The sequence below is a fragment of the Aspergillus terreus genome, genomic scaffold (assembly GCF_000149615.1).
Source record: "Aspergillus terreus NIH2624 scaffold_6 genomic scaffold, whole genome shotgun sequence".
Lineage (NCBI taxonomy): Eukaryota > Fungi > Ascomycota > Eurotiomycetes > Eurotiales > Aspergillaceae > Aspergillus > Aspergillus terreus.
In genome coordinates, this window is record NT_165929.1 from 1,358,448 (window position 1) to 1,374,529 (window position 16,082).

At 55.1% G+C, this 16,082-nt stretch overlaps 7 protein-coding genes across 7 annotated transcripts; 2 read left to right on the forward strand and 5 right to left on the reverse strand.

The window, feature by feature from the left end:
- Positions 1 to 813: 813 nt before the first annotated feature.
- ATEG_04720 (GPI ethanolamine phosphate transferase 2) lies at positions 814 to 2,406 on the reverse strand (the record flags this gene model as incomplete). Its single annotated transcript, XM_001213898.1, has 5 exons — positions 814 to 1,453; positions 1,512 to 1,639; positions 1,707 to 2,004; positions 2,066 to 2,110; positions 2,180 to 2,406. The coding sequence occupies 5 exons, from the start codon at positions 2,404 to 2,406 to the stop codon at positions 814 to 816; spliced, it is 1,338 nt and encodes a 445-aa protein (XP_001213898.1).
- A 929-nt stretch (positions 2,407 to 3,335) lies between these two features.
- ATEG_04721 (uncharacterized protein) lies at positions 3,336 to 6,734 on the forward strand (the record flags this gene model as incomplete). The annotated part of the gene is made up of 5 exons (XM_001213899.1): positions 3,336 to 4,520; positions 4,581 to 4,630; positions 4,879 to 5,513; positions 5,568 to 6,514; positions 6,567 to 6,734. The coding sequence occupies 5 exons, from the start codon at positions 3,336 to 3,338 to the stop codon at positions 6,732 to 6,734; spliced, it is 2,985 nt and encodes a 994-aa protein (XP_001213899.1).
- Positions 6,735 to 6,784: 50 nt separating this feature from the next.
- On the reverse strand, positions 6,785 to 7,750 carry ATEG_04722 (DUF3632 domain-containing protein; the record flags this gene model as incomplete). The annotated part of the gene is made up of 3 exons (XM_001213900.1): positions 6,785 to 6,811; positions 7,115 to 7,359; positions 7,411 to 7,750. 3 exons carry the CDS (start codon positions 7,748 to 7,750, stop codon positions 6,785 to 6,787), a joined length of 612 nt encoding a protein of 203 aa, XP_001213900.1.
- A 557-nt stretch (positions 7,751 to 8,307) lies between these two features.
- Positions 8,308 to 8,706, forward strand: ATEG_04723 (uncharacterized protein; the record flags this gene model as incomplete). Its single annotated transcript, XM_001213901.1, has 2 exons — positions 8,308 to 8,635; positions 8,702 to 8,706. The coding sequence occupies 2 exons, from the start codon at positions 8,308 to 8,310 to the stop codon at positions 8,704 to 8,706; spliced, it is 333 nt and encodes a 110-aa protein (XP_001213901.1).
- A 705-nt stretch (positions 8,707 to 9,411) lies between these two features.
- On the reverse strand, positions 9,412 to 11,187 carry pgmA (phosphoglucomutase PGM2; the record flags this gene model as incomplete). The annotated part of the gene is made up of 3 exons (XM_001213902.1): positions 9,412 to 10,724; positions 10,775 to 11,076; positions 11,135 to 11,187. The coding sequence occupies 3 exons, from the start codon at positions 11,185 to 11,187 to the stop codon at positions 9,412 to 9,414; spliced, it is 1,668 nt and encodes a 555-aa protein (XP_001213902.1).
- Positions 11,188 to 11,510: 323 nt separating this feature from the next.
- Positions 11,511 to 12,121, reverse strand: ATEG_04725 (oligoribonuclease; the record flags this gene model as incomplete). Its single annotated transcript, XM_001213903.1, has 2 exons — positions 11,511 to 12,023; positions 12,074 to 12,121. 2 exons carry the CDS (start codon positions 12,119 to 12,121, stop codon positions 11,511 to 11,513), a joined length of 561 nt encoding a protein of 186 aa, XP_001213903.1.
- A 357-nt stretch (positions 12,122 to 12,478) lies between these two features.
- ATEG_04726 (uncharacterized protein) lies at positions 12,479 to 14,394 on the reverse strand (the record flags this gene model as incomplete). The annotated part of the gene is made up of 3 exons (XM_001213904.1): positions 12,479 to 12,880; positions 12,932 to 13,278; positions 13,332 to 14,394. The coding sequence occupies 3 exons, from the start codon at positions 14,392 to 14,394 to the stop codon at positions 12,479 to 12,481; spliced, it is 1,812 nt and encodes a 603-aa protein (XP_001213904.1).
- Between the last annotated feature and the right edge of the window lie 1,688 nt (positions 14,395 to 16,082).

Here is a 16,082-nt window from a genome sequence, read left to right on the forward strand (position 1 = left end):
TGGCTAGCGCTCACAGTCCCCGTGCGATAGCGGACAAGCAAGACTATGCATAGAGCCAGTAGCCCACTCCACAATGACCAGAGGGCTAAATTTCCGACCTCCTCGCTGAAGATTGACTGGAGCCATGGAGGTAAGAATTCCAAAAGCTCTGGGTTGAAGGTGTGCGTTGAGCATATCTTGAAAAGCACCGTTAAGCCGCACACCAAGCACGCGCCAAATGTCGAGGCGTATCGTCCAACCCCGACGGCGACACCGATGGCTTCGGACAGCGTCTGCACTGCTAGTACATGCGCGCCTCCGGCCAGAATCCAGAGCCACAGTGGGCTGGCATCGAGGAAGCCGTGCAGGTATGTGCCGGCTCCCCACGGCGTTTCCCCAGCGGGATTCACGCTTTGGCCGAGTACGTGAAGAAGAGGCAGTAGCAGTGCGCCGACTCTTGTCCCAGATGGTAGCCTAGAACGGTGAGATGTATTATCCATAGTGAAGCGGGATAGCATAGCTGGGTAGTCATACCATCGGAGGCCCAAATACACGAACCATGCCAAAGATGCCCAGTACCAGAAACGGTGCTCCTCTTCCACTAGACGGCTAGAGAACATTGTGATACCGTGGAAAAGTACGACTGCGCCGGACATTCGTCGATGTAGCGTACTATGCTCGCTTGTCTGAAAGCCTAGTGCTGATAGTAGGAAGAAGACCACCAGTATCACAACTGTTATGCCTGCCGCCATGCGGCCGAGATTGAGATTGTTGTGTGCCACACTGAGAACGTGCTGGGCCTCGACGCTAATCTGTTCCAGGTTACTTGGTGATTCACTTGTCCCGCCCAAGGCTAAGTCGACGTACCTCCTGCAGCAACCGGGCATCATTGTGCGTATCGGCGTCCTCACTCCGCGCTGTCACAGATTCTATGGAATTGAACCTTTCCCATAGGCACAGAACGCGACGAGCTTTATCCGAGCCACAATGGCAGGTACTATCACACGAATCTAGATGTATCGGTCCCTCCAAGCCATGTTTCAAGCGCAGAAGGGTGACAATCTGCCGGGCATTGCGCATGAGGACGCGCATCTGCTGACTGAAATCCGGGAAAATTGCAAGCAACTGTTTGATAACAACACCCACACTTCCCGCAGGAATTGAGAACCCCAGCAGTGTTCCCAGCGTGGGGACAATGTCGACTTGGTCAACCACAGAATAGAACGTATACTCCGGATTGCGCGGCTGAGGGCTCGTGAACGTGTTTCTGAGTGATCTAAACTTCGGCGACATGAAGAGCAGCGCAGAGGCAATCTCGGCGGGTGTATCACCCCCGTGGTTGCCGTTGTCCGTCATCCCATGATCGCCGGCTAGGACAAATAAAGTGTTGGCGTGGATGGACTGTTCCTCCAATGCCGTATATATCTGGCGGACCACATCGTCCATTTCGACTTCCTTTGCTCTCACGATCGAGCTATACGACTTGCCATCAGCGGGTCGCGTAGGGTATCTAGTAATAAGGACTGGCATACCTTCCAGCGCCACCAAAGTGAGCTGCATTATCGAGACCGAGGTAATGCAACACCAGCCCCTTCCAGTCATCCTTGTCGAGCTCGGATGTCAATCCCCTCGTAACGTTGCTATCAACCTCGCTGAAGTTCTAGATGTGACGGCACATTGTTAGGGTTATACACGATGGAGTCTCCATTCTACAGATTCAAGCTCACCGGTAAGTAGAAGGAGTCGACGGTCTCGTAGCGGTCCCATATCTCCGGGTATAGCATACACCACATGTCGATGCCATAGTAGACCATCTTCTTTTCCGGTGCACGTTCCGCCTTGAAGCGAGACAACCATGTATCCTCTCCCACGAGTCGCCTGGCATCGGCGGAGTGCATGACATTGAGCCATGCGTCGAGGAAGGACTGCCCGCTACCCTGAGTCATGGCTTTGATACGGGACAGAGTTAGGGTTGGCGGGGCTGCGAGAGCAGTGAACGGGATGGCAGACCCGGATTTTATGAGACTATACGATCGTTAGGAGAGGAGCGATGGAAGAGAACAGAGGGAATGGAGACGCATATTACCTTTGTGTAAAGCTGAAGCCCGAGTCTTCTCCATAGACAAAGTCACTAGACATAGATGTGTTAGCCGGCCTTAACTCCCATGGTCGAGACGAGCTCGTAATGGAGGTATCTCACCTGCGCAGCGCATCTATAACCATGAAGACGACTTTGTCGAAGGGCGCAGATGGCTGAGGATAACGTTCCTCCTCTTCAGCTCCTTCCAACCCAACCTGCTCAACGCCGTTATCAAATGGCAGCCTTGGAGGAGGACTGAAGTACCCGGCCATGAAGACTACAACGCCCAGTACAATGCCGACGTTCGACAAAAAGAGCATCATCTTCGATCGCCTGAAGGTACCCATTCTGGACAGCTAGGTGGAATGTCTCCGTCGAGTTGCAAGCTCTTTTTCGAGATACCAACGTACCGTTGGCGCATTGCACCATCCCGGGCTTCAACTCCAAAATCACGTTTATGTACCAAGAGCCGCAAGCCCCGGATTTCTGAAAATTACTAGTCTTTGGTATCTGCACGCTGAAACGCCGGTTTTGTCTCGGGACGTTTCCGCCCCAAGCGCTGCAGATCCTTGTAAGCCGCAATTTATGTCAATCTCAACCTTGACACACACATACGGATATATACCTAGTTAGGCAAATGCGAGTTATCACAGCCATTGTGCTTCAGACACTCATCCCTGTAAACCTGTACCCCTCAGCCAGTCATGTAAGCTTGCGGGTGTTGGAGAGGAGTTGCACGGGAGATCGATGACAACGTTGCATTGCATGACATGTACAGGACAGCATATGGCCCGACAAAGCGACGCAATAAGCGCCCAATATTGATTAGTCTCCGTGATTGCGGCATAAGCTATGCCTCTCCACTGACGGCGAACTCCGAATTGCAAAAGACCACGCAAGTATAATACAGCTTTTGCTTTGCTTACTGCTAGCGGACGGTTCTCAATGATGCAGTGGATGCCTCGTGTCCTCAAATTGCTGCGCGCGAGCGGAAGACTTGAGAGATTCCATCAAACAGACAGACCATAGCCTTGCATCATGCTGGCCCCTCATCTTTACCTCATTGGGACTCTCGGCCTTCTGGTGTATTTCCTTGGAGGACGAATCTACCAATGGAATCGGTTGCGGCACATTGCAGGACCCCCAGGAACCGGGTGGACAAAACTGTGGTTGTTAAGACAGGCTTGGTCTGGCAGGCTCTGTGACAGCCTCTATAATGCTTGTAGAGAATATGGTGAGAATAGCCTCCTCTCGTGAGGATAGCATACAATGATTGATGTCCCTTTCAGGTCCGCTCGTTCGCATCGGCCCTAAGTGGGTGCTGTGCGGTGATCCGGCTGAGATCCGCCGAATATGGGGAATAAAGTCGGGCTATTACCGCTCGGACTGGTACAAGGCTGTCCGTCTGAACAGCGAGGTGGACAATGTCTTGTCGGTCATTGATAATAAGGATCATCACCGGCTCCGGAGCCACCTCATGCCCGGATACGGAGGCAAAGGAATAGCAAATGAGGAACAGCTTGTTGACCAACAGATCACAAAACTCATAGCACTGATAGAGAAACGGTATATCTCCAGCAAGGAAGCCTTGCGGCCATGCGATCTAGCTCGGACGATGCAGTACCTGACGCAGGATGTCATCACAGCCGTCGGATTTGGGAAGCCAGCGGGCTACTTGGAGGCGAATAGCGATATGTACGGGATCTTGGAAACGTCCGAAGCTCTCCACAGACCCGTCCATATGGTTACTCTGCTCCCGACCCTCAGGAAGATCCTCGAAAGCCGTCCGCTGAAACCACTCCAGCCCAAGCCCCATGATGGGAGCGGAGTTGGCCGGTTCCTCGGCTACATCAAGGACCTTGTTGATGAGCGATACGATGACCTGAAAGCCAATCATACCGATATCCTCCAGTCCTTCATCAAGTCCGGTTTGAACAGACCCCAAGTCGAGTCCGAAGCGCTTGTGACCGTCTTTGGCGGTACAGATACCACGTCCACTGCCCTGAGGAATATTATCTTTTATCTGTCGACCACCCCTCGTGCATACCGCGCACTTCAATCCGAGATTGACGGTGCTGTAAAGACGGTGACACGGCCAGTGATCAGGGACGCCGAGGCCAAAGCCCTACCCTACCTCCAAGCATGCATTAAAGAAGGCTTGAGGATCTTCCCACCCAGTATGGGCCTTATGGGCAAAGTGTGTCCTCGTGATGACACGATCTGCGGCATAAAGGTTCCTGCGAACACGCAAGTCGCTTGGTCGGCGCTGGCCATTATGAGGAACCGGGCCATCTTTGGAGAAGACGCAGACATCTATGAGCCGCAACGCTGGATTGACGCACCGGTGGAAAGGAGAAAGGAGATGGATGCCTCGTACGGATTGGTATTTGCGACAGGAACAAGGTGGGAGTGCCTGGGGAAGCGGCTTGCGTACATCGAGCTGGGAAAGACGATCTTCGAGGTAGGCGACGTCTCCCATGTAGAATCTACTCCGTTCCTCCCTCTTATTGATGCTTTGCAGCTCTTTCGGCGGTTCGATTTCGCCATGGTCAACCCGGTTGAGCCTTTTCGGTGGGCTAACCATGGACTGACAGCGCATTTTGGAATGAATGTGAGGATCACACGGCGGGTAGTACAGGATGAAGGGGAAATATTTTAACAGTAGAAAGATAGATAAGAAGAATTGATGTTGGAATTCCTCTTATTGTAAACAAAGCGGGTCAGGTGACATGACAGGACCGGGGGGTGGTCCCTCTTTAAAGACAACGACGTCCTCTCCTGCATCCACTTTTCTCTCCCTCTTTGACCCCTCCATCTAGATACTTTGTCTTGACAATGTCCAAGACTCTAGAACCAGCTGGAGTTTCCTCAGCGTCTGATTCCCCCAGCGACACACCTGGCAGCACGGTTGACAATGACACTCCCGCCTCTTCGTCCGCGGAGTCTCCGCGTCTCACCACCGCCACCATTGCCTTGACCATGATGTCGCTTTGTCTGTCGGTGCTCCTCTCCGCCCTTGATTTGACGATTGTGACTCCTGCAATTCCCGCCATAGTCGGCACGTTCAAGTCCGCGGCCGCATATATTTGGGTGGGAAGCGCCTATACCCTGGCCTACGCAGCCATTACGCCGGTATGGGGCTCGGTCTCCGACATATGGGGCCGGAAACCCATTATGCTCATTGCGGTCGCGGTCTTTCTTGTCGGTAGTCTGGTCTGCGCCCTTGCGCCGCATATGGATGCCCTGGTCGCGGGACGCGCGATCCAGGGATTGGGCGGCTCCGGAATGGGGATCATGGTCAACATAGTTGTCAGCGATATGTTTTCGCTGCGAGATCGCGGTTTGTATCTCGCCATCACTTCGCTTGTTTGGGCGGTTGGCAGCGCCATAGGGCCCGTTCTGGGTGGTGTTTTCACGACGCGGCTTACCTGGAGGTGGTGTTTTTGGATCAATTGTGAGGCATCCCATCTACCCTACTAGCCCTAAGCTTACTCCCTCGACCGTATAGTACCGGTCGGCGCGGTCTCCTTTCTTGTCTTGCTCTTCTTCATGAGAGTCCCGAGTCCTCGAACACCCATCGCGGCCGGTCTCAAAGTCATCGACTGGACCGGCAGCCTGTTGATTGTTGGGGGCTCTCTGATGGTCCTCCTCGCCCTTGACTTTGGTGACGTCGTCTACTCCTGGTCCTCCGCAACGGTCATCTGTCTGTTGGTTTTCGGGACAGCAGTGATGGCGCTGTTCGTGCTGAACGAATGGAAGATCGCCAAGAATCCCATTATCCCGGTCTGGCTGTTCACCTCGCCGACCAAGATAGCGCCTTACGTTGTCTTCGCCTGTAATTCATACGTGTTTATCGGACAGGCGTATTACCTACCTTTATATGCGCAGTCCGTCTTGGCCGCAAGCGCGCTCACATCGGGCCTCTACCTCCTCCCGCTCATCGTCTCATGTTCTCTGGCCGCCGCCGCAGCGGGTATCTTCATGCAGCAAACCGGGAAATACCTCCCAGTGATGTACATTGCCCAGGGATTTCTGGTGCTTGGCTCCGGCCTGCTGATCAACCTCGAGTTTGAAACCAGCATCGCCAAACTCATCATCTTCCAGATCCTGATCGGAATCGGTGTGGGCATGAACATCGAAGCGCCGATTCTTGCGGCTCAAGCTGCAACCAGTGTTCGGGATACAGCGGCCGTCACTGCGACCATGGGGTTTGTTCGGTCTCTCTCGACAGCTATTTCGGTGGTTGTGGGGGGAGTGGTGTTTCAGAATGAGATGAATGCGAAGAACGAGGGGCTGGCTACCCAGCTGGGCTCCAACTCGACTTTGGCCCGCGAATTCAATGGCGACCTTGCCGCTGCGAGTGTGGAGGAGATTGGTACCCTCGGACTAGATGCAGATCAAGAGGCCTTGGTTCGAAAGACGTACTTTGAGGCGTTGAGGATGGTGTGGGTTATGGTAAGTCGCCGCAAGATAGCAACGGTGTCATGCATTTTGCTAATACGATTAGTATGTGGCTTTTGCGGGACTGGCTACCGTCCTAAATCTGTTTGTGCGAGCGCACAAGCTTCGGGATGAGAATGAGGGCGCCGTGCTGGGGGCCGACCGGGCACGGCCACAGGGCAACCCGGCTGATGGGGCCGCAGAATTGGAGATGCGGAATGAGCGAAGCGATTAATATTGGACGCAGATAATGACTTGCAGACCCAAGGGTGACTGCGTAGCTACCTAGATGGATAGTGTACGAGCAATGTACTATCAACCTCTACTTCCATCCTGTTCGATGCTTGCCATTTCTTGGACCATCTCCCTGGCTATCTGGCGTGTCTTTCGATCCAAGGCCGTGACCTGGCTGATCCAGTCGAATCTTTCCCTCCAGAACGCCCACCGTTCCTTTGACCAGCCTTCGGATCCTGACCACTTGGTCGGAAACTCCCTTCCCATAGATCCTTCCATTGCATATATCTCTTTTCCACAATGTTTGATCCACTGTGCCGCAGCCGGCACCCACCCATTGAGGGTTCTGACATCAATTTCCTCCAGCAGGCGGTCCCTTACCTCGCAGTACTCATCATCCTCATCACTGTCCAGATCCTGCAGCTCCTGTTCGATATCTTCATGGTGGAATTTCTCCCACGGTGCTTTCTCCAGCGTCTTTCTCAAGACCCAGCCCCCGTGACGCAGATGACCGACATGATTAGCACGGATGCCCCGCGCATAGAGCTTGGCCGCGAAGGCATTGGCATTGACCCAAGCTTGACGCTTTTCATCACGTTGGGGGTCATAAAATGGATGATCGACGTCTGCTTTGTATTAGTTTAGATTGATCTTGTACCGGTGTTTGAAAGACATACAGTCAAAGACAAATTCTGTCATGTATTCACTCAGCCCGTCAAGCCGGCCAAACGCTCCGCTGCAGTCCGGCAGACGCTGCAGTTCGGCGACAAAATCCACCAGGCGGTCGTTCTGCTCTGTGAATTTGCCGATGGTTGCAAAAAGGAGAGGCCATAGTGGCGTGTAGTCCGGGTCGCGGCTGGACTCTGTGATGAAGGACGACACTGCTTCCCTGGCGGCCGCCGATGGTGGGGTGGAGGAATCGATCAAAAGTGACTTGATTGCGGAGAGCATGGTCGCCGGTGCGGGGTGTTTTTTCTGGCTCTGCGCCGTGAAGAAAGCTTCGTATTCGGAGTGCATAATGTTAGAATGGAATAGATGTTGTCTGTTGTTGTTATGGAGGGTTTCAAGGGTGGGTGGATTTAAATGTTAGTCTGGGGCTGTGTTATGTATCAGACAAGGCTGACTTTGCCAAATGCTCCTTCAAGGCTTAGCTTAGCCAAGAGCAACAACTAAAGAAATGGCCCCATGGCAGTGCTCTGCGGGTCTGTTAGCTAACTTTCAGATGTGCTACAGTATAGAGAACGCTTTCGAGATCAACTACTGCCCACTCTGTTAGCCCCCATCCCAATCTAACCTGTTGACGATCAATCTGCCTTCTTTCTCTCAGCCTCAGGGCTCAACGGATGAAAATAGATTGCTGCATATTCGGCCCCTTTGGCCCCATTGGCCCCTTTACCTGAACGCCTTGTACTTGTATCTTCACGCAAAGAGCCCCAAGACGATGGCCATCGACAGATATAAAAGCCTCTCGCAAACCTCACAAATCCGGTATCCATCAACCAACCACTCCACGACTCCCAGCAAGATCTCAGTATTCACACTCCATCACAAAGTCCTTTTTCTACACCTCCAAAATGCCATCCTTCTTCCGTTCTCTGGCTCTCCACGCCCTCCTGGCCGGCGCTCTAGTGACCCAGGTCACCAACGCCTATCCCCAGCCCGCTGTTGCTCGTTCAGAAGCTGCAACCACCGAACCCGCCTCGCAGCTCCCTGCCTTTGACGACGCCGACGGCGCGCTGTACACGCGCTCGAAGCCGTTGAAAATCGGCCAAGAACCCAGCAAAAGCTACAACTGTCCCGCGACCAACAACTACGGCGAGACCGCCTACACCTCCGGCCAGCTGCAAGCGGCGTTTATCCAGGCAGCCCAGTACGCCAATGATGGCCAACAGATCGGAGACCGTGAGTTTGCCTTTGCATCCAATCCAATGCAATCCTTGAGACTAGGTACAGTCTTGCTAACTGCAGCGTAGGGAACTACCCGCATACCTTTGGCAACGGCGAAAATCTGCCCTTCCCCTGCGGCAGGAGCACCATGGAATTTCCCCTGGATCGCGACGACCCGGGCTCGGTGTACAGTGGTCAGAGTGTGAAGACCCTCCCTGACCGGCTGGTCTTTGAGTTCAAGGATGGCAAGAAGGACGGAAAGGCGAAGTTCTGTGGAGTGATGCGTCATGGGAATGATGGGGATTTTATCGAGTGCTCTTAAATCTTGCCTCGAGAGATAGTTATCTGTGTTGGATTTGTTGATTGATTTCATTGCTTCTATCATGCCATGTGTCAGCCTTCAGGTAGCAGAAGTATTCAATTATATAGTTTTGTACGGAGTACCTGAATATATCTATTTATAGAAATTCTCTTGGAATACCTTGAAATGGTTAAAAGCGGTTATATACCTGGAGATGTTCGAATATATATCGAAAGTAATTATGTATATTCGGGTAGCGCTCTCTGAGCCATCTTAGATCGGTCATGTAAGACCCTCTAAAGCAGCGGATCTCGCAGAATAATTATTCAGTTATGCACAAATAACCAGCAGGATGCTGCATATACTACCTGCATTCATACGAGATTACAACTCTGCTAAAGCAAGTCCAGACCTGAACTAGCTACAGGAAAAGAATATAAACAATGCTTTATACGACCGCTCAAACTTCTCAGCTCCATCCTAGCCTCGACTAGGTCTTCACGTCAGGCTCCTCACGGCCGATAAACTCCTTGAACTTGAGCAGCCCCAGCGCCAGCTTGACGTTGTCCTGGAGGTACTCCTGCGCGCTGAGGGCGAACTTGCTCGCATCGGCCTCGTACTTCTCGATGTACAGACGGATCGTCGCGCCGCTGCTGCCAGTACCCGACAGGCGCACAACAATGCGGCTGCCGTCGTCAAAGGTGACATACAGACCCTGGTTCTTGGTGACGCTGCCGTCCAGGTCAGTGTACGCAAAGTTGCCAATGTCCAGCACCTTGCGACCCGACACGGTGGAGCCCACAAAGCTGTCCCGCGCGGCCAGGTGATCCGCCAGCGTGGCAATCACCTTGTTGGCGCCGTCGCTGTCGACGCCCTCGTAGTCGTAGCGGGTGAAGAAGGTGCGGCCGTAGGTCTGCCAGAACTCCTGCTGGATGGACGCAATGCTGGGCGTCTCCGAGGGCTTGCTCTGGGCGACGCCGGCGATGATGTTCAGCCAGGCCACAATAGCCCACAGGCCGTCCTTCTCCCGGATGTGGTTGCTGCCGGTACCGAAGCTCTCCTCACCGCAGATGGAGATCTTGTTGTTGTCGAACAGGTTGCAGAAGAACTTCCAGCCCGTGGGGACCTCGTAGCTCTGCAGGCCCTGCGCCTTGGCGACGCGGTCAACGGCACCCGAGGTGGGCATCGAGCGCGCCAAGCCGTAGACGCCCTGCTTCTGGAAGTAGGGGATGAGCTTAGCATGGTGGGCGATGATGGCCAAGCTGTCACCGGGCGAGACAAAGGTCTTGGCGCCGTAGATCATGTTGCGGTCTCCGTCGCCGTCACTGGCGGCACCAAAGTGGATGCCACGCTGGTCGACCGCCTCGACCAGCTCATGGGCGTACACCAGGTTGGGGTCCGGGTGGCCACCACCAAAGTCGGGCTTCGGCTCGCAGTTCATGACGCTGGTGGCCGGCAGACCAAGCTCATTCACAAAGATGTCGACACCATAGGGTCCGGTGACACCATGCATGCCGTCGAAGAGCACCTTGAAGTCCGGGTGGGAGGTCAGGAAGGAGCGGATCAGGTCAAAGTCGAAGATCTGCTTCATCATGGCGACATAGTCGGCGGTCGAGTGGACGACCTCGACCTCCAGAGGGCCGTAGGTCTTGGAGCCGATGGTGGTGGTGTCGATTTCAGGAAGATCGAGGTAGTTGTAGGAGGTGAGGGACTTGGAGGTTTCGTAGATCTTGTTGGTGACGGTCTCGGGAGCGGGGGCGCCATTGGCGAGATTGTACTTGATACCAAAGTCGGCATTGGGACCTAATTCCTTAGCACCTCTCATCTGCAGCTCGGGGGATACCGGTACCTACCACCCGGGTTGTGACTGGCGGTCAAGAGAATGCCACCGGTGGCCTTGCGGACGCGGATAAGGTTGCTGGCGGCGGGGGTACTCAGGATGCCATTCTGACCGACGAGAAGCTTCTTGACACCATAAGCTGCACCAATCTTAGCGATCTTCTGGATGACATCGGTGTTGTAGTAGCGGCCGTCACCGCCGATGACCAGGAAGGCATTGGTGGCGCCCTCAGGGATGGACTGGAGGATGGAGGTGATGAACGACTCGGAGTAGTGGGGTTGCTGGAAGACCTTGACCTTTTTGCGAAGGCCGGAGCTGTGGCAGTCAGCAGTTGTCTGACGGGAGAAGAGAAGACGGAGGGACAGAGACGTACGTGCCGGGCTTCTGGTCGGTGAAGGGCTGCAGCGAGACGGTCTGGAGGGACATGACGTGGGTGGGGTTGAGGAACGAGGAATGAGGAACAGAGGGAGGTGCAAGGGATGATGATGTTTCACCGAGGAGAGTGACAAGATAAAGAAGAAAGCAACGAGAGAAGAAAAGAAGAGAAGAGACGAGAAGAGGAGAGAGAAGGGGATAGAAAGGACGAGATAAAAGCAAGGGGAGAAGAAGTTGAGAGACGTCCGAAAGTTGGCGGTGGGGGTCATTGGTATTATTGCGTATTTATTATGATGCCCCTCCTGTCCACATCGGGTAAGACACTGCGACATGTTCTATACACCCTTTACTCCTGTCTCACTCTCTCCCCCCCGCTAGAACAATCTCGCCCGGTAGAACTGCATTTCCGCAATACTCTCCAAAATATCCTCCCGTGCCAAATGCACCTCCTTCTTCGCCGGCACCGTCGCCAATAACTCCTCCGACCCCCATCGCCGCGCCGCCTCCTTGATGGCACTGACATCCAGGATGCGATAATGCAGCCACTCCATCACCCGCGCATACGGGCCCCGGGTGAGGAACGCCTTGTCGGCATGCACGCTGTTGCCCGCCAGCACCCCGCGACGAGGTTCCGGCACGTATCGCTGGATGTACTGCAACAGCTCGGCCGCCGCCGTCTCGGCCGTCGTCGTGGACGCCTGCACCGCAGCCGTCAGTCCGCTGCGCCCGTGCGTGTCAACGCACCAGGCGTTCATGTTGGCCAGGACGCTCGCCGGTTGGTGGATGATCACTTCAAAACCGGTCTCGTCCAGCAGGTTCATCTGTGCGTCGGTGACGAAACAGCAGATCTGCAGGATCTGATCCGTCTCGGGGTCCAGACCCGTCATCTATCGGGACGTGGTTAGTGGGATTTCTCCGAGGGTGTCTAATAACTCACTTCGCAGTCGATCCATACCAGGGGATCGGAGGACCGAGTGAGAGGCATTTCGATTAATGGTATAGAGATAGATGACTGGAGGAGAGGGAATGAATGAGCCTATGTCTAAGATGGAAGGATAAGTTACGGGCGGAAGTTCTTCCGAATACCCTCGCATTCTCTGTTCAACTCATCCAAATTCTATCCAATTATTCAATTCTAGCCTCCTTCGTAGATTGCAGTAAGGTCATCACATCGGCAAAATAAATGTAGACCACAAACGCCAGTCCACGGTCGCAGTTCAGAAAAAGAAACGTGTTTTCAGTTCCACCCAAAAACGCAAATAGGAATCTCGGTATCGCAGCGTGCATCAACACATCATCAAGTTCAATAGATCGCCCCTGGGGTCGTCAATCCCCAGGAGAGTCACAATTCCTCCTCGGCGGGCTCCGGCGCCGCCGCCGGTTTCGTCAAGCTCTCGCCAAAAACACCACCGCCAGTCTTCGAGGACGGCTCGGCTCCCGTACTGCCCAACGCCGAGCTGACTGACTGTTCGAAGCCGGCCTCCATGCGCCGTCGGATGGCGCTCTCATCCGCCTGCGACACGCTGGCGCGCTGCTTCTTCAGGGGACTGCCCACCGCGCCGCCATTCAGCGCCTCCCCGATCGATTTCAACGAGCCACCCGGTCCCGCGGGCGGTGCGGCCGTCGTTGTGGGTGGCGTCGTGGAGATACCTGACGTGGTGGGCGTTTCTCCCGGAGCCGGGCTGGCCGACTCAGTCTTGGGGGTATTCGGCCCTAGCGAGGCGGACGAATGCTGGCGTTTCAACTAGACTCTGTCAGTCGGGCTTCGAGGTTGTCATCACCCCTCACTACACACCTTGATCTTCCGCACACCCTCCGCAAGCTCCCCTTGGCGTCGGATATCGTCGGGGGAGAGAAATTGGTCGTCTTCCTTTTCCTTGGCCTCCTCGTCGTCCGCTTTACCCAAAATCGAGTCGTCGTCATCCTCGTCGCTATCCATCTCGTCATCCCCGACATCCTTCTTGTTCTTCTTCCGGCTGGGGCGCCGTTCCGTATTCTCGCGGAAGTTCAGGAATCCCACCGTGCCGCCGGGCTTCAGCGGCCCTAGGCTGGAAAAGTCCAGCTGTTGGGACCGACGCTTGGTCGAACCGGGAGTCTCCTGGGCCTTGGGCCCCTTCAGAATGCCCATCTTTTGCAATTGTCCTGTAGGAAGTTAGCCGGCAGAACGGCGTGCGGTACTCAGAGTAGAAACTTACGCTCGCCACGGTACATGAACGTAAAGATCGCGTAGGGCTTGTCGGACGGATCGATCCCCGTAACGGTCTGAGTGCTGATGGACTTGGGATCCAACGTCTTGGGCTTCGCAAAACTCGTCGTGTGGTCGATATCCGCGTCGGCCCCCTGACCCTCGCCGCCCTGTCCGTCCTCGTCGTCGTCGTGGGCATCAAACTGCGGAGAGTACTCGCCCCGCTTGACCTCCCCGGACGCCAACACGCGGAACAGCGCGACCTTAATCTGACCCGCCGACTCCGGGATGGGGTCATCGTCGGAATCGGAGAAAGACATATCATCATCGGAGATGCCCTCGAGTGGCGATTTGGCGTCATCGCCGTACCGCATAATGCCCTTGTCCTTTGCACGCTCCGCCGCGTGCGACGACGACGACGAATCCATGTCGAGGTCGTCGGCGGCCGCGGCGGCAGCGTGCTTCGCCCGGCGACGCTTCTCCATCTTCTGGCGACGACGTTCGATCGTCGCCGCCGCATCCTTTCCCTCCAGATCCAGCCCATTGAGCCACCGCTCCAGTCCGACCTCGCGGAAGAGGAACTCCCGCTCGGCCAGACCGCCGCCCTCAGACTCGGGCACACTGACCCACCGGGAATTCACCCACGTCTCCTCTCCGCGTCGCAGCAGCGTGGCTACCTCCTCCTTCTGGCGTCCATCGAAGTAGATGTAGGCGGCGACCGTCTCATTGGGCGAATTGGTGAGCGCCTGATACGGCGCTACCATGCCGGTGTACTGGCCACGCTCACTCGTTGTGCCGGGGAGGCCCCCAACAACCTTGGGCTTTGGCGTGGGGTTGTCGGGGGTGGGTTTCGGGGTAGAATAGGGCACGTCCTGACCAGGGTTCAGCAGCGTGATGGAGATGGCGAAGGTGGACTGTTCGGGTTTGCCGCCCGCAGAGTCCGGGAGCTTCGCCGGCGGCACGGGAATATAACAGGCGATGCGAGAGGCGCGGGATTGCCGTTGGATGGAGTATTCCGGGATCGGGCCGTCCGGAGTGTGTATACTCACGGCGAGGCCTTTGAAGCATGGCATGGCGGGGGGTTCGGTTCAAGGGAGACCGAGATTCGTCTGCTGGAGATGGAGATGTCGTCGACGACAGCAGTCAGAGAATAGGCGTAGTAGTCGACAGGGGAGGGAAGCGAGGGGAGGGAATTCGCGCGAGAGGAGAAGTTCGTCGTGGCTGGTGGAGGCGGTCAGGATAGTGGGTGGATTTGTTATTATTATTATTACCGACACTTCCCAACCACCGCGGACCGCAGACCGGAATAGGGTATGACAGGAGGCGAGAGGTTCGATCGATCGCAGGTGCACTTGTCGACAGGAGTTCTGATCAGGAACTCGAACAGAGCAACATGAGGAGGCGATTCGAGGGAACTGTGGATGGCCCAAACATTAGCGATGCGGAGTGGAGAGGGGAAGGGAGGAGGGGACTGTCTGTTCGGCGGTGGATGGGATGCGGACGAGTGAGGCGACTTACCGCCACCAAGGATGGAGGAAGAGACCGACAATCGATAGACAGAACGTGAGTTGTGTGTGGGAGAGCGAGAGAGCGAGAGAAAGAGGTGAGGCGGAAGAAGCAAGAAGAGGTGACGGAAGAGGGGGAGAGGGACCCAGGTTGGAAGAATGAATGGTTCCTGTGGAGTGACGATCCCGCCCAAGCAATCCTTGGGTCATGCATTCACCACTTTCTCATCCATGTTCTTATTGTTGTTGTTACTCTTTTTCCAACTACACTGTCTCTACATTATTACTGCCATTCCCGTCGTCGCGCTTCTTCCCTCATGACATCCGCCAAGTCAGGGAAATCTTGTTGTAACAGGCGAAACAATCTTTCCGCCTTCTGTCGTCGTCGCGCAACCTCCTCCAGTTGTCCGATCCTCTCTTAAGATTTTGCCATGCGACTCCACCAGCGACAACTCCAACAACTCGGCCACGTACTGTCGAAGCGCTTCCAGCTTTTTCTCAAGTGATGGGATGCTCTCGTCGTCGGCCGACGTTGACTCGGCTGACATCGTCTCGTGGGGCTCATCCTGCCCGAGGAATGTCGCAGTTTCCGGGCCGCGAGGGGATGTCATTTGGCTCGGTACCCCTGAGAACGGACTGGACTCAATAGGCGGCATTTGACTCTCCACCAGGTCACTGACCCGGACTTGTTGATCCGTTGCACTGGAGGATCGGGGGTCCTGCTTGCTAACAGTTCCCGCGCTTGTGACAACGACCCGAGCGACTTTCCCTGGCCGATATCATTGGATATCCGCGGTCGTTTATGCCCACGCGGTAAGGACACAGGATTCTGCGGCGATACACCGGGAGCTATCACACTGGCTCTTTTGCCACGCCTCTGATCAAAGACGTTGTCCACAAACCCAGTGATCCGCCCGCGAGGTTCAATTGAGCTCACTCGCGGAGGCATATATATATAGCACTGGTTTGTCCTTGATTTGTATGGATGCACGAAATGACAGCATCGGCAGTTGCAAATCTGCGCGCACTTAGGACAACCCAGTCGTTTTTCATCCAGAGAAATGGAAGCAGCTCGATATCGAAGTGCCGGTAAAGGCCGCGCAGACAGAAAATGCTGAAAAGTGACGGCAAATCGCGCCTTTCAAGCTGGGATGGGTGTCGCGGTACAGATGGCATAGTCGTTCCTGAGAGGGAAGCGGCTTTAGTATGTCGCAACTAAATGTGGGCGAAAGACTTCGGGATGGCGCAACATACCG